The 16,354-nt window shown below is 44.4% G+C and overlaps 1 protein-coding gene across 5 annotated transcripts; it reads right to left on the reverse strand.

Annotated features, from left to right (window-relative positions):
* Nucleotides 1-980: 980 nt before the first annotated feature.
* Nucleotides 981-16,037, reverse strand: HNRNPA3 (heterogeneous nuclear ribonucleoprotein A3). 5 transcript variants are annotated; one of them, XR_013608749.1, is made up of 13 exons: nucleotides 15,900-16,037; nucleotides 15,086-15,208; nucleotides 14,668-14,814; nucleotides 14,377-14,587; nucleotides 14,015-14,104; nucleotides 13,542-13,652; nucleotides 13,010-13,087; nucleotides 12,664-12,834; nucleotides 12,395-12,544; nucleotides 11,889-11,967; nucleotides 8,064-8,122; nucleotides 3,548-3,615; nucleotides 981-1,094 (listed from the first exon to the last, which is right to left on the reverse strand). XR_013608749.1 is itself a non-coding variant. In XM_078681517.1 (11 exons), the coding sequence occupies exons 1-10, from the start codon at nucleotides 15,903-15,905 to the stop codon at nucleotides 11,903-11,905; spliced, it is 1,152 nt and encodes a 383-aa protein (XP_078537643.1). In that variant the 5' UTR covers nucleotides 15,906-16,037; the 3' UTR covers nucleotides 11,431-11,794; nucleotides 11,889-11,902. The 5 variants fall into 5 exon arrangements, 3 of the variants coding, with proteins under 3 accessions (XP_078537643.1, XP_078537642.1, XP_078537644.1); XR_013608748.1 differs by having other exon boundaries at nucleotides 13,536-13,652; XM_078681517.1 differs by lacking the exons at nucleotides 981-1,094; nucleotides 3,548-3,615; nucleotides 8,064-8,122 and adding an exon at nucleotides 11,431-11,794.
* Nucleotides 16,038-16,354: the final 317 nt, after the last annotated feature.

A 16,354-nucleotide genomic window follows, 5' to 3' on the forward strand; every position in this document is an offset into this window, starting at 1 on the left:
CGGTCCCTTCAACCCTCCTCAGGTATACTATGTGTACTTAGCACAGTGTAAGGAAAATGCTACTTACCAGTATGCATCGGTTCTTGGCATGTAGAGCCGCAGAATTGCACACTATGCATAGATGGCCATCTAGTGTTGGGCCCGGATGTTTGCGGTTTGTTTTTGTTGTAGAAAGTCTTTGGAAGTCTCGGGATAGGCGACTCCTTTGGGTAATACTGCGCATGGGCAGGTATTAACTACCTACTACCACTGAAAAAACACATCATTGCAATCACAATCCTTGGAGTGATTAAAGCTCCCAAGCACCTTTTAAATGTGCCAATTAGCTAATAACTGCATTTGCATTTCCATTTCATTCAGCCAGCCAGGCACCCTGGTGTGAAGGATTTTTGACGTGTGAATATCACCATACCCTGTTGTGGAACGGGATAATTAATGTGGACCCAAACTGTTTAGGTCCACGTTAATTATCCCGTTCCTAAATGTTGATATTCACACGTCAGTAATTTCCCCCGAATTAGGAACTTGTTTCAGGGGAACCCCTATTACTTCACATGTGAAGGATCTTTTTACCTGTCTGCCCAGCCTTTCACAGCAGACTTCACTTCAGCAGAAGCATTTCACCCATCATAACGAAGCGTCCTGGACTGTTGTCTTTTTCCAAAAGGAAAAGCACATTTTGGATTCCAAGAAGAATGGAGGCCTGAAAATGTGCAACCCCCCTTTCCATGACTATAGTGCCTCCCTGGGGGTCATGCCCCACAGATTAATTTAAAGGTTTAGTGCAACGTCTAAGCATAGGCCCGCTAATCCCCAAGTAGTACAATTCTTTAAGGGTGACCACATCTGTACAGCACTTCAAATCGTCATATGCCCCCCCATCAGCCAACAACGTTATGCTCATAACAAAGGGGTAGCTGGTGTAACCTCAACCCGGATTCATTTAGAGGTACTTCGAATAGAGGGCACCAGACTAACAATTGTAGATAAAAATATTTTATTGAAGAAATAAAAACTACAGCTTCCTTCCCACGTAGAAGGCCATCTTAATGAATCTTCAGCCACTGTAGCAGATATTTCCATCAATTCTTCATCTACATGGAAAGATAAACGGATTACTAAAATTCTCACGGTATCCAAATGTTAACTTATCAGGCACACATTTAACAAAAAAGAAGCCCACACGAATCAGGTTTTAAAGAATCTGCATTTAGATTGGGTAACTGAAACAATTTTAAAATGGCATGCTGTTAATTAACCCTTATAAACAAACAATGGTCCTAGACCTATAGATTATGTTTGATCAAATCATCCGAAAATAGTTGATTTTAAATCAGTGTCCATTGAATTTGGAGTGGAAGTTTCGCAATTCATCGACTTGGGGGCATTGAATGTCCAAGTAATAAGGTACTGCCGCCATGTCATATGAAATAGCGTCTCCTTGACATGGACCAAGATATGATTAAGGTCTCCTGTTGAGATGTGGTGAATTTGGATCACCCAGCATCGTTCTCTCTACTACAAAGGGGTTATTCAATATTCCCTGGTTGCCTCGTTTTTTACTCCTTGTCCTGATGAAGACTCGCAATCCCCAGGTCCACATCACCGGTTGGGAATAAGTCAAGTCGAAACGTCGACATTTTCAATATATGTGCCTAGGACCATTGTTTTTTCAACATTGTAGACAGTGCAAGATTGAGGACATTGATGTGTGTACTACAATGTTGTTGATCACAATTTATGAATTAGGACTGTTGGCCAGGCGTTCAATACGGTGAATTCTGTGTCTAGTATTGATTGTTAAAATTATGAAAACCATTTCTTAATCACCACTGTGTAATTTCTTTTCCCCTCACTTATTTTCATCCTTTTGGATCACGTCTTTTTCCTTTGCACGTTCCCACCTTGGGGCAACCTATGTTTTTATTGACAAAAATAATGTAAAAAATGAATATAGTAAATTAAAAAAGGAATATATATATTTCCTCTAACTGGTGTAAGGTTCCTTTCAAAGATATAGTCTTTGAGTTACAGATAGGAGACTGATTATTGTTGCTTTTATGTTGAACGTGTATTCATTCTCTGATTTGATCAAACATTATAATCTATAGGTCTAGGACCATTGTTTGTTTATAATTCTAATTACCCAGGTCCGGACCTTATGGGCCACCCCATTCTAGTAATTGTTAATTAACCCTTAGTCACCACTGCCTCAGGCATTGCCAAACAGGTGAGAAACTGCCTATTCAAGGGAACTTTAAAGCGATTTTTAAATTGAAGATTAAGAGCACAGATGCCTTGAGAAACTGCTACAGCTATTGGCTCAGATACGAGACTGACAGTCCAATTCCAGAGGACTATAGGAGCCTCCAACCTTCAGTTGGCAAGCTACCTCTGATAAACCTCCCGAGCTATTGCCCAATATATGGCCTATATAGATTTACACAATCTATAGCGAGGGAAGGTAGGAAAATCAGTGCAATAAAAGATAGGAAGTAATTAGAAGACGAGAATTACGGGAGTGAAATAAAGTGAATAAAAAGGACTAAAGAATATAAGAATAAACCCAAAGAAACAGATAAGGAAAGGTGGTGAGACATGGCAAGAAATTAAAGAGTGATAGGCAAGGAGGGATAGAAAGTTAACATGGACAGGAATAGTGACAAATCAAGAAAAGATTGACGAGGAAAAAAAGCGAAGAAAAGGGGGGAAAAAAAAGGTAAAAAAAATTTAGATTTAGGGACCCTCTCGACGATGCAGGGTAGTAATCTGATTTACAGTTTGTCAAGCATTTAATGAGGCTTCTTAAAAGGAGCGGCAGGAGAAAGGGAGAAGTTGTGACAAAACCAGACTGTTTTAAAGTGCAGCATTAGGAGATGGGCACGTAGTTTAACATTGCCATAAAGCAAGCTACACCAACATAGCCTGGGAGCTACTGGTAGCGCACAATCAGAATTTTGCCCAGGCCTAATTTTGAGGGGTCATCCTGAAATCCCCATTTCTGTAGACAAAAAAGCAAGTTAAGAACCTTTGTGTTATAGGATTTGCTATTGGTAAGTTTGCAAGATGGTAGCAATACCAGATTCATACTATAATTCACCATGACCTTGCAAAACAACCAGGCCCAAAATCATGGGGTATCCTGAGCCACGAGTTTGTACTAGTTTAAAAATATGGTCACCGCCCAAACCACGATTCACAAAATAGTCACCATTAAAACCCTTAAGCAACGAAAACCTAAAATCAGCTCAGCTTCTTAAACATTATATAGCATACCTGTGCTCATTCTGTCCCGCAAACGCATGGATGGGAACCACGAACGAGCAATTGCCCCCCCCCCCCCCTCCCCCCTCCTCCAAAATAAGGATGCGTTCCAAGTGGGTCAGTCATTTTTGGAAGCAAAATTAACCGGATTCAACGTGTGCATAATTAAACCAATTGAGCAGTGATGCTTAAGCAGGGTTGAGCTAAAAGTAAAGGGAAGCTACAATTTACTTTTGAGAGTGAAAATGCATGCATCAACTTGGCCATATTTCCATCGTAATACCTTCGGTCTGAGGAAAGAGTATGCGACTTGGACCACAGCATTGACCTTCAATTTCACACTGGTGGCAACTGTAAAAGAATAACGTTGCATGCATATCAAACAATAGCTAAGGAAAATTACAAAGGAAATGTGAGAACGGGTTATTTAAAAAACATTTTCAAACAATGAACATGAAAGAACGCTTGTTGAACTGGAGTCACTCATTCATGTATTTAATTAAATCGGTTGGGTGAGAGACAGCGAGTAAGCTCATATTTCTAACAGTAACTTTGTGACTGCAACTCAATCTTCGGCAACCCAGATCATAAGCAGGCCCTAAGGCAACCAATTCAGACACTACTCCCATGAAGATTTTTAAGGGGAAAATTAATGAATTGAGGGAAATTCTATGCAAAGAGCATCTATCAATTTGATTGGCTGCGTGCAGAGCCCCAGAGACATTAACCATGGCAAGATGTCACCATGTGACCTTACTCTTATCCTTCCACCATGGTTGCGCAGAATAAAAGGTAAGGGTCCATCTGCACCAGCTTGATCCGAGGTCAGGGCATTCAGTCCCAAGAAAAAAGGCCTGCATCCAGCTCTGAATCAGAGGTAGCCCGCAACGCTTATCCCAGAAACCAGGGTATGAATTATACAGATGCCACGGGGGGCGGGGCACAACAGGTTTATGCCCACTTTACACACCCCTGGGGCACATGGTATTACAAAATGTGCGGCGGCTACTTCAGAAATATAGGTAGCGTCGGCACAGCGGCAGCGTTATCAGAGGGTGTTCTCCCTCATTTGCATAGGGGCGTGGCCCCAAGCAGATGAGGGAATCTTTGCCCATGAATAACGTGTGCAAAGGTAAAGAAGCTGTCATGGTGTAGTATGCCCCACCATGAAGGCAGCACGGAAAACTAGGAACTACAGAGCTACTAGACCGCGGGTCTCCAACAAGTACTCGGGAGTAGCCCCAAAGTAACTCAGGTGAAGTATTAAAAAAACAGGCAGCACTGCTCATCTGAAGATTTTTAGCCAACCAGCCTACAGCAGGGACTCCCATTACCCAACAGTGTCGGCCTACTGAGTCTGCCACATGGCCATCTCTATACAGTCTCGGTCTAAGTCACAAGGTGATGGGCCATGTGGTAGTCCCCCGCTTTAGCAATTTCACCAGGTGTGTGAGCAGTGGGCCATAAAAGGAGTCTTCTTCTGAGCAGTAATCAGTGCTGGCTCACTAAAGTGTGGGACTGCAGGAGTGAATGTGCATGAGCAGCCACGGGCTGAGGAAAGCTACGACACTGAGCGGAGAGAATGAAAAGCCTATTCATATTTTTGTGCATCCATTATAAACACTTTCGTCCTGTAAGCTACACCTGGTGTCAAAGACTACCAAATGAGCATGCTAGCCCCACCCCCCAATCCGGATTTTTTTTATGTGGCACAATATTGCCAGTTCATGACAATAGCACCAAATGGCTTAATTATGGCCATTTGGAACTATTTTTGGGTATTCTTGGTCTAGTTATGGAATACTGGCAGCCATCAGCGACATTTAAGAAGACCGCCACTATAGTTAGGTACAATTGTGGCTGCCCCATGTGTAATAACAGCCGTGACTAATATGGTGTCCAGCCTTGGCACAATTGTATACTGGCAGGCATTGGCATTATACAGTCATCCTCTATGCCATGGATTATGTTCAAATCAGTCTGTCCAATTGAAGCGTCTGTACGGGTTAGTGCTCAATTAAAATGACAAGCTGATTTTGGGGGACTGAAATTCCTAAAAAACGTACATTTTAAAGGCATTTCACACAAAAAAAGTTGAGGAAAATGGAGTGTTTTGCCCAAAATGGATGTTGCAAAGTCATCCTGTGCCCTGGGCACCACCCAACTTTTTGCTGACTGGAACTGGTGGTAACTGACTGACCCAGGCCTGTTTAACCAGTACCCAGCTAAAAGGAACACATTAGAATACAGTTAAGACACCCAAAATACACTAGGGTACTAGGCTATGGTGGGGTACCCCCTGTAATAGCCATGAACTACCCCATAAGCCTCTAGTATGTAATAGGGTAGGGGATTGAAACTACCTAGAAGTCTTCAGTATCCTGGGGCATGGCAGTTCACAGGCCTGCAGATTTTCTGCACTAGCATGTGTGCAGTGCTGAAGCCCGAGGTCAGGACAGCTTTTAAACCCTAAATTGTGCCCAAACTCTACTTTGGGGCACTTAAAAATGAAAACCTACCATGTTTTTGCATATTAGGGACCCCCAGGGTCACCCCCTAGGTATCACTGGGGTGGGGGGTCAGTTATCTATAAGGAGCGCCCTTATAAAATGAATTTATATGCCTGGGTAAAGTGAAATTTTACATTTCACTCCCCACATTGTATCAAAGAGCTGCGTAAATTCGACTTTGATGCTAGAAGGATTCAGAACCCGAGGGTCTCCTAGTTGCACAGAGGGTGGGGGTCCTGTAGAAAATAGGGAAATACTTATTAAATATGGTTTTACAAGCCCTGGTTCTTGAAAAGTAGCCCAGGTCATTTTCCCTATTGCAAACCCAATGGCCCATAGGTTAACATGGTAGGAAGTGATTGATAAATATTGATAGGAGAGGACTAGCCGGACCATTCAAAGACTTCCTTTCAGTGGTCTGCCCGGATTGGTCAGTTAAGTGGATTAGCCAGGTTGCTGGGAGGGCAGTGTGCTGTTCTATAGGAAGGCACGGCCAGGAGGTGGAGTCGTAAACTACACTCTTCAAAGGCAAGAGGAGAGGCCTGTGTTTCAGTCCACGATGAGTTCTGACCCAGTCAGGGCTAGGCTTAAGAAAGGTATGTGCAGATGGTAGGGGTGTTTAGCCAGCTCTCACCTCCTTGCTGGAAAATCAGCCATTTTGGAAGAATAATGCACTCCGGGACAAACTAATGCCACACTCCACAGGATGGTCATAACTATAAGTTGCCCTGCTCTCATTGGTCAGCAGTGACCTGGTGCTTGACCTAGAGAATTTTGAATAAGTATCCGAGAGGGGCAGAGCCCTCCAGATCTGCTGCTTGAATCTGAATGAAGCAAGAAGTGCCCCGCTGGAAAGTTTTGCTGTGCAAGGAACTAAGGTCTGACCTATGAAGACTGCACCATCTGAAACTACAGCCCTGTGGATTACCTTGCTGCCCAAGGCCTAAGAGTGGACTCCCTGCAAGCTACACGTTAACAGAGCTCACCTGGACAAACAGTGGATTTGTAAGGGTTTTGTTCAAGTGGATTGCGGAATTGAAGTTGCACACTTTCAAGGACCCTCTTGGCGATTCCAGAACCGTGGATTGTGTGTTGGATACTTCCGCAAGCAGAACGCCAGGAAGGTGTGCTAACTGGACCCCGCTTGCTGAAGAAGGCGGCCCACTACAGCGGCGAGAATTCTTCAGAACAATTTATAAAGGTGTCCGACAGAAAACGAAATGACTTAAAGGGGCGCTGTTGGTTTCTAAGCACTAGAACGCTTTAAAAATTCATATCTTTGGTTCTCTAGAGTGGATTATTTTCGTTTGTGTTATTTAAAGAGAACCCATTTTAATAAATTTGTGTTGATATTTATTGTGTTGTGTCCTAATTATTTGCTGAAATGGGTGTTTATGAATGCTTTACATACCTATCTGAAGTTAAGCCTGTCTGCTCACAGCCACGTTACCAAGGGTTGAGCAAAGGAATAATTTTCAAAGACCTATGCGGAGTCCTATCATGCCTTATTGCCAGACCTACATTGGCCCCTACCAATAACCCCCTTTCCAACAATGGAAATATTGCAAGCGGCACAATGAAGTTAAGGATCACTGGCAATGAAAGCTTTTGCTATGGCACTTGGGGAGTCCAGTGCACTTTTAATTACTCCGCTATCTATATCAAGCACCCCAAGAAATTCCAGTTGAAATTTTACTGGAGGCAAAGTTACTTAGCTGGTCTAGACATTGGTCTGTAGGTAAAAACAGCCATGGAGTAGACGTTTGTTAATGGTACCATTTATTACTCTAGTCTGGGCGTCCTACATAAGGATTCGCAGATCGTGAAAGATAACAGTGCACCTCTCCTCATTTCACCAGTTCCACATGGCTCAGCCCTACAAAAACCCCGCCCACAATCCCTGGAACAGACTCACTTGATATCCTACACCACTGACACCCAGCTCATCTTGCTATTGGAAACCCCCCTTATTGCCAACTCCCACAGATGCATGACAAAAGCATCATTGACTTGACACTGCCCAACTCAATGCTACAATGGCTGCCTGTGGAAAGATTTCCAGTGTTTTGCCTAGCACCGTGGAGGAGCTTCGGTAGTTTGGGCAGCGTGAGAGGACCGATCAGGTACATGGATGTGCGGGGTTTTGTATGTAGATCAGCATCTAGAATAGGCCTAGTGCCCGTTCGAACAAGTGGTCGAGGTTGGCATATTTATGGTTTACAAAAATCCTTGACATCTTGCCCAACTTGACACGCTGCCAATAACTAGTGGAAGCATGGCGAGTCTTACCTCAGCTTAAGCCATCAGAGTAGTCCTGCCAATTCAGCCACACGAGCAAATCGTTGTCCCTGTGAAAAGAAATAGAACCATAACCACTACTATGTCCCAAAGGCATACAAGTTCTGGGAAAAAAAGTAGGCAGACCTTACCTATACTTATAGCCCTTCCTTTTCGGTCGATATGCTAGACCTACTGTCACCTGAAGTAGCTATCACTCAAGAAGACTCCAAAAGGTGATGGCCTCGGCTAGACTCCTCCATATTTCAGCTGTGACAAGTGGATTAACTAGTTTAGGGGAAGGATGCCCACTACATCACAATATGGCTCGCTCTTCTCAGGAACTTGAAGCTGCTTCTGCTGCCTTTCCAGTCTTTAAATTAGTGACTTCACTTCGGCCTCCTGTTCTATTGGCTCTCGTTTGATCCACTTTCTAAAAGAGTCGCACGCACATTTGAGGTTCACAGTACAAGGCATTTCTTGGCTCTTTGATGAACATATAGCATTTGAAAGCAGCATATTCATGTACAAGATGGAAGGACACTATCCTTCACAACGATTGCCGTTTTGAAAGCAAGCATGACAATGCCGCAACTTTTGTAGTTTACTGCTAGAGCAGCAGCGCACCATAAGTGAAAATGTAACACTCGCACCTCAAGTGTAACACTAATCCCATTTTCCCTTCTCAACCTCTTGGGTATAGGGTTAACACCTCTTCTATACTAAGTCACACGCACCACCAGTACCCGGTTTCTGGCAACCCAGATACATTTTCCCACAAGTCGTAAACACGAAAGCTTCTCACATGCACCAACACGCCTATTTGCCTCAGAGTACTGCAGCATTACTACGCACTAGAGGTGCTGGGCTACGTAAGACGCATGACAGCACCTGGTACAATGGTAAAGCGCACAACTAAGGGTGGCGCTTTCCACTCGTCCCCCTCCGCCCCAAATGAAAATGGACACGTTGGTCGGATTCATCCTTGAGAATGCCACACATTCCAGAGTATTCTATACCCAGCTTATATCACATAACACCAGTAAACCAACGTCCATTGCGTTTTTAAAACGCTAGTTCTTTTGATGGGCGTTTTATGCTTCGCGTGGGCTTGCATTATCTAAACCGGTACCATCAGAACACTGATCATTGAGCATTATAAGAGGACGCGTGGATGACCTTGAAATCCAGCACGAGGGTGAAATGTGTTTGGAGAAGCGGCTCGCCGGTACGAGAACTGCATGTGGTCAGGATTTATAAATAGTAAATCCGCGCTAAAAAGCAGTCATTGGCTGTTAAAATGGCTAAGACTTGCTCTAGTATACCTAAACTTTTAGCACGACCTCACTTGGTACATACAATACCATGGCCCAAAACAAGAGCAAAGTGGTTTGGATTTATGAAAGTGTAGACAATGGTCACAAGGACACTACCCCGTGGGCCATGCCAACCAGCACTGGCGGACTGACCTATAGGTACAGTTACTAGTCTGCTTGAAAAATATAGCATTGATGGGCGGAAATAGCCATCCAATTACAGTAGTCTAACTAGGTGTATCCGTGGAGTTAAGAGTTTAAATTCGACAACTTGTACTGCAGATTTCTGGTACTGGAATATAATCCACGCAGATTTGAAATTGCATGCCTTAGATTAAATTAAGTGACACCCTACATCTGTAAGTGAAACACGTCGTCCCAGGTTGATGGGTACGAGGGGTGGGGGCATCAGTATGGAACAACCGGCAATCACACCTCAGTTACATACCCAACCAGCCCAACGTAACTCTTGCAAGGAAGCGCCACACCAGACAGAGGAGAGAGCATCAACATACCTATTGCAGCAGGTCGTGCCACATTCGGCGGATCGGTGATGCTCCCACTCGACCAGGTAAACCAACTACATGCTTACACGCTTCTTTGCATACCAGTTTTCAAACTTGCAAAGAAAGGCGGGGGGATGCCAAAGTACACCCAAACCTTTAAGGCAGGAGTGATCTTGCAAAATGTTTAGTCAAACCAATGGATGAAGGGACCTGACCTAGCCCCTTGATGTGATGGAAGCAAATTACCCCGGATACCAACTATGCCTTTTATGTACGAGACTACAATGGCATGTTCGGATACAAGACTCGTGTAACCAACAGGAGCATTTTAGGTTACCAATTGAAGTCTATCTAGTATTAGCTAGATTTGCTACTCCCAAATGTCCTGCCTCGCGACTACTCTCCCACCTCAGTCTCCCAGATAGTCAACTTTATTAGAAGGCAATGACTGGAAAGTCATCTTACCAGACAACCTAAATAACAGTGCTACAAGGTATAACCCACGCCCCAAAAGCTCGAAGGCACAGCACAATTAAGATGTTAAAACTGGTGGTACTCTAAAGTCATTGCCACTATGCAGTTCAAGACCACATTGAAACTCGCAATGGAACACTTAACTGCTTTCAAACTGACCACGCTTGGGGCGTTTGTCAGTAGGGCTTTACTGGACCCTTAGACGACAAACTGGGTCCAATTCACCCACAAGTAAGCAAATCGCTTGCTTGTCATTGTGTGTACAAATCTGCTCAAACGTGGCCCATTCACTGAGCCCGTTCCACTCCCATGGAGATTGCACTTGCAAAATAGGGTAGCGTCGGCTTTTAGGCATCTTTATTAAACAGTGAAATAGACAGGGCTGCTGGGTTTAAGGCCTGGACCTATTATGTATTCAATGTGGCCAAATGTACAATTTTTATGATACGAGTTACTTATATCATTCATGGAGGTGTTATCCGTGCAAACAGTTCAATCTTGTACTTTTTATGGACTAAATGGGCAGAAACAGTATGCTGGAATGCCATATCTTTAAGACTAGGGACTACACCAAATGCATTAAGAGCGTAAGAATGCCACCGTATGGGATAAACAAGTTTTGGGAGAGAACAGGTCACCACATCACGTCTAGGCTTAGTATAGTATTACAGGACCGTAAAATGGCAACTGTAGGTGCAACGTGGACTCGCAGCCAGAACTATCAAATCACACGAACCACACATACTGCTCTTCGAAGCCAGACACTCGAGTGGACTAGTGACATCACAATCCGTTTGTGTTCAAACTGTGCATAGTTTTTTTTGGTTTCATTGTCACCGCTTCTGTGTTAACTAGTGGCCATTTGAAGGCATTACACGCAATTGGGACAGTTGACTTGCTCCGGTAAGGTCATGGCGCACTCCTCACGCTCACCCCCTGAATTGATCACACATAGGGAGGGCCATCCTGCATCAAACCTGGAGCCAACACGCAGCGCCACTTTTCAGTTTTTATAGCAGTACAGAACGCAGGTAATTAACGCCCGTTCTATACTCGCATGGAAGAACTCAACTGCCAAGTACGTAAAAGTTAAAAAGTCCTCAATTTCTTTATTCCTGACATCACTAGCACAATTTACAGGGCAATATACCTGATGTAATGAAAAAATAAGACAAACTACAACAGATAAAAAAAAAATAAGACCTCAGGAATGTACATCTAAATCAACACTACATTGTATTCAACAGCTGCACTTTTGTTTTAGCGAACTGTGGCTATGAGTCCTGAACAAGAAGGTTCTCCTGTTTAAGCTGCAGTAACTTTTCTGCCTAGGATCATCGCTCCTCCTGTGGTAGATTACAGTTCCTCCTAATGCACATGGACGACTGTCTCAAAGTAACCTGCAGCTTTCCTGACAACTCCTCGCTCTCCTGCTAAGAACTGTAGCCTGTTGAATAACATAGGACAAAAGATTATATCACTAAGTGTAACTGATTTACATAACGGGTCACAAAACTGATACTCTATTGTAATAAACATACCTTATGGCATCTTATTAAAACCTTCTGCCACCATATCCGCCGCTTCCACCACCAGTTCCACCACCTGCTCCGTAGCCACCTACATTGGGAAGACACAGAATTTACCTAGAGCTATGAAATGTGAACAGTTCGCAAATAGTGACTTTGCAGTTACCAGTTGTGCAAGTCCAGGTTAAGAGGTTCCAGGTTAAGTTATTAAAAGCCTACCGCCTCTTGCAGCCTGTGTGTGGTTGCAAGACACCATTAGGATTCTCAGCATCACCACGATCACGCAATGCCTTATTCGGAAAGAGTATCAAGCTACAAAGGCCAGTTACAAGTTGCGATACCTTACCTACGCAATGACGTATTCCATGGCATTTCGTATTGGACAGTCACAGAATGTACGCGAGGCATACAGCAACAACTACCTGGCGGATTCATGAACTCGCTCTTAACACCTCACGGAAGCCTCCAAAAAGGATGAATGGTTCGCAACGACAACGGATACCCCAGATGGTACTTACCACCTCCGCCGCCACCACCACCATAGGGACTGCTGCCAGAACTTCGTCCACCACCAAATCCGCTTCCACCCTTCATCGGCCCATAGCTGGATTGCTGTTGGCCACCATAATTTCCGAAATCGTTGTAGCCACCACTGCCCCCATAGCCACCTGCGCGAAGAAGCACGTTTATACAGCATTAGACAGTGCATCGTGGTAAAAATGCAGGCAGACTAATCAATACACACACCAGGAACAGATTGCTGAAAACATATTAGCCGTAAACTTACCGCCTCCACCGCCACCAAAGTTTCCTCCTTCGTTGTAGCTATCGTAGCCTCCGCTACCACCACCACCATATCCTCCACCACCTTGGCTCCCATAACCACCAGGACTACCACCATAACCGCCGCTTCTTCCACCACCACCACCATAGCCAGAGCCGCCTCCATAGTTTCCACCTAAAACGATATTACGTTTCAATGCAAGATCACATGGTTCACATTTTGCCACCAACTAAAGTCCACAATGACGCCTAGCTACTCTGCACCGGCCACGTAGCAGTGATAAATACGAAGCAATTAAGGCTATTTATAATTTCTTTGACAGTCGTATACACTCAGATGCCCTACTCACCTTCCCCGCCATAGCCGTTGTATCCATCTCCGCCACCGTACCCACGACTTCCACCTCCACCACCGAAGCCTCCTGGGCCTAGGATAAAGGTTACACGACGTGAGCGCGCCTCGAAAAAGATAAAGTAACTTGCTGCATAAATATAATCTACTCCCTCTAAATTACATTAGAGGGACATTTTACTTTGCAGCGGTATACATTTACACAAACGAGAGATCACCTTCCGATGAGGAGTATATCGGGTGCACATAAATGACGTTATGCACCACCTATAATCGCACATATATACAGGTTCCATATGGCGCTCGAGTTAACTAATATTGCCACCAGGGCTGGGGTAGTAGGTACGTTTCGGACCTTTAAAAACGCCTTTTACTAATTACACTAAGGATGAGGTGTTATGTCATTTACAGACATCTTTCAGTGTTGAGTAAAAAGTTGTAACTTTACTTACAATAAAACGTACAATGTTACCACTACCTGCAGTTTTACTATTAAAACTACAGTAACAATCAATAAGACAAACCCCTACTGCTGAAGTTTCCTCCTCCACGACCACCGAAGCTGCCGCCGCCGCCACCACCTCCACCATTGCCGAAGCTGCTTTCTCGGCCACCACCAAAACTGCTTGAACCACCACGACCTGCAAGCATAACAATAAGGTTGAACCTAACTTTTGCATTTGAGTAGTGTAGTAAGTAGGTATGGTCGGTGGAGACTAGTTTCAGTCCATGACGTCTCTAAGCTTATTATAAAGGGCCATTGATTTGAGGATACCTGGACTCTCGAGCAAACCCCGTTCAGAGATACGTGCGACAAGGTTTAGTTCACTACTGCCAGTCAAGATTGCGTCACGAGCATTTTAAACAAAACTGATACATAAACGCTACCACAAGTTAATGTATGGGAGGTGTCGAGATTATTCGCTTAAACGGGATTTACTGCAATGGTTACATGGGCCGCAAAAAGAGGGTGGCATGATAGCCCGAATACAGATTCACTCACCTCTTTGAGAACCAGCCGTCTGCATTTCTTGTTTGGAAAGTGCCTTCTTAACTTCACAGTTATGCCCATTGATTGTATGGTATTTCTGAACTGGATAATAAAAGAAAAGTTAGGAATTACTTAGGTCCCTCATTACGGGACAGCATAAATAACCAGTGCTAACAAATCTTTTGTAAGATCCACCCAACCGTTAAATTAGTGACTACAACGTAAATAACCAGTGCTAACAAATCTTTTGTAAGATCCGCCCAACCGTTAAATTAGTGACTACAACGTATCCCGCTGGCACGCCCACACCGTTTAAACCGATATATGAAGCATGCACAATAATAAGTGCCGTAATAAGCGAGCGATAAACATACCAACAATTTTGTCGACTGTATCATGGTCATCGAATGTTACAAACGCGAAGCCTCTTTTCTTCCCGCTCTGGCGATCTTCCATTACTTCAATTGTTTCGATCTTTCCGTACTCTTCGAAGTAGTCTCTTAAGTGATATTCTTCTGTATCTTCCTTAATCCCCCCAACAAAGATTTTTTTGACGGTCAAGTGTGCACCAGGCCTTGCAGAGTCCTGAAAACCAAAGTAGAGTTTTAGTGGTGTGTTCCGTAAACAAAAAGCAGCAGACAGGGCACTTCAATAACGAAACTTACTTCGCGTGACACTGCTCGCTTTGGTTCTACGATACGTCCATCCACCTTGTGTGGCCGAGCTGCCATTGCAGCATCCACTTCTTCCACGCAGGAGTAAGTCACAAATCCAAATCCCCTGGAACGTTTTGTTTGTGGGTCCCTCATTACCTGAGCATAAATAAAAGTACATTATCCACGAGAGTACCACGAGATTTCTTTTTAAACACCGCGAACATTGTACCTCGTTTAATAGAATACTGGCTACTTGGCAAGCCCTACCGTTAACACTAAATGCAAACCACCTTATATACATCACGAGTTAGTGTGATCATTAATAGCAATGCAGTGCTAAAACTTGAGTAAGATGGATGCTCCATCACCGCTGCAGTCTGTATATTACTATAATATAATGCATAGTTACTGTCCAAGGCGAACTTACCACGCAATCGGTGAGTTTGCCCCATTGTTCGAAATGTTCCTTTAAGCTGTCGTCTGTTGTTTCGAAGCTTAAGCCTCCGATGAAGAGTTTCCTCAACTGCTCCGGCTCCTTGGGATCACGGCCCTGTAAGGATAAGCGAATAAAAACGCTATAAATATACAATAATAAACAGCTTTTAAACTCAAAGTCTTCACGTGCGGTGCGCCGAAGCTAGGGACAATGACCGCATAGAGGTCGGCACTGGCAGCGTTTAAAACTGGCGTGACTACTCGACTCTAGCCTGCAGCGGCCTTTGTTCTCGGACTGGAAAGCCAGCTGCCGCACCTCTGGCGCGAAAATGGCAAGATGGAGGCCGAGACGGAAGTGTGCGGCGGCGCACGACTCCCCTCCCCCGAGGGCCCTCAGCGAACGTTGCCGCCATTTCATAGGCAAGGTTGCGCCGCCATTTCCAATCTGGATGGAAGCACTGCGGCCGCCGCCCATAACGCAGAAAGGCGTAAATACCCTGTACTGTCACTGTCAAAGTACGATGGCAAAGATACACGGTTACCTGACACATCGCCTCGTGTACCGACTATAAAAGCTATGGGTGACAAGTAAAAGGCGCCTCCAGATCGCCATATCAAAAACTGAATTACCCACGAGATTGCAACAGTTTTAAAGGTATAGCGCACAACAAAAAGTGCCAACAGAAGCAAAAAGGGAAGGTTAAAAAAAAAAAAAAATGTATAGCTGGGGCTCGTTAATGACGCACGACTAGTCTACTACACCCTTCAACCCAACAGAGAAAAGCCGTGGCGGAGCCTAAACTTACGTCCATTGCTGCTTGTGCCGCGAGACGCTTCGATGTTAGTCCGTTCGCCCAGAAGGAGGAGGAAGAAGAGACTGAGGCGATCCCTTACACACGTGATAAATGCAACGAGCGCGTGCACGGCCTTTTGAAGGAAAGAGCTCGCACCAATCACCTCTCACCGGAAAGGGCGGGCGCGAGAAATCTCGCGCGCGCCCTTCGAGGAAGTAGACAAAATTAGAGAGTATACTAATTTTTTTTCCGCAACGTCATTGCAGCGGCCATGTTTTATATGTACATTTTATTTTCGCCAAATGGATGTGGTGAGGCGCTCCGATGCTTCTGATGCCAATGTTTACCCAAAACAGCACTATAAGTGTCCCAAACTGGACATATATTGTAACGGCCAATGTCCGCAATCATGCCCGAGGAGTAAAACTTATTAAAACCACAAAACCTATATTGCACATATTTGAATT

The sequence above is a fragment of the Lissotriton helveticus genome, chromosome 3_1 (genome assembly GCF_964261635.1).
Source record: "Lissotriton helveticus chromosome 3_1, aLisHel1.1, whole genome shotgun sequence".
Classification (NCBI taxonomy): Eukaryota; Metazoa; Chordata; class Amphibia; order Caudata; family Salamandridae; genus Lissotriton; species Lissotriton helveticus.

Excerpts from the sequence above, each read along its gene's own strand:
- HNRNPA3 (XM_078681516.1), bottom strand. Across the intron at positions 13,653-14,014 it reads GACGGCTGGTTCTCAAAGAG|GTCGTGGTGGTTCAAGCAGT; the intron begins GTGAGTGAATCT and ends TTATGCTTGCAG. Across the intron at positions 13,088-13,535 it reads AGGAAACTTCAGCAGTAGGG|GCCCAGGAGGCTTCGGTGGT; the intron begins GTTTGTCTTATT and ends CCTTTATCCTAG.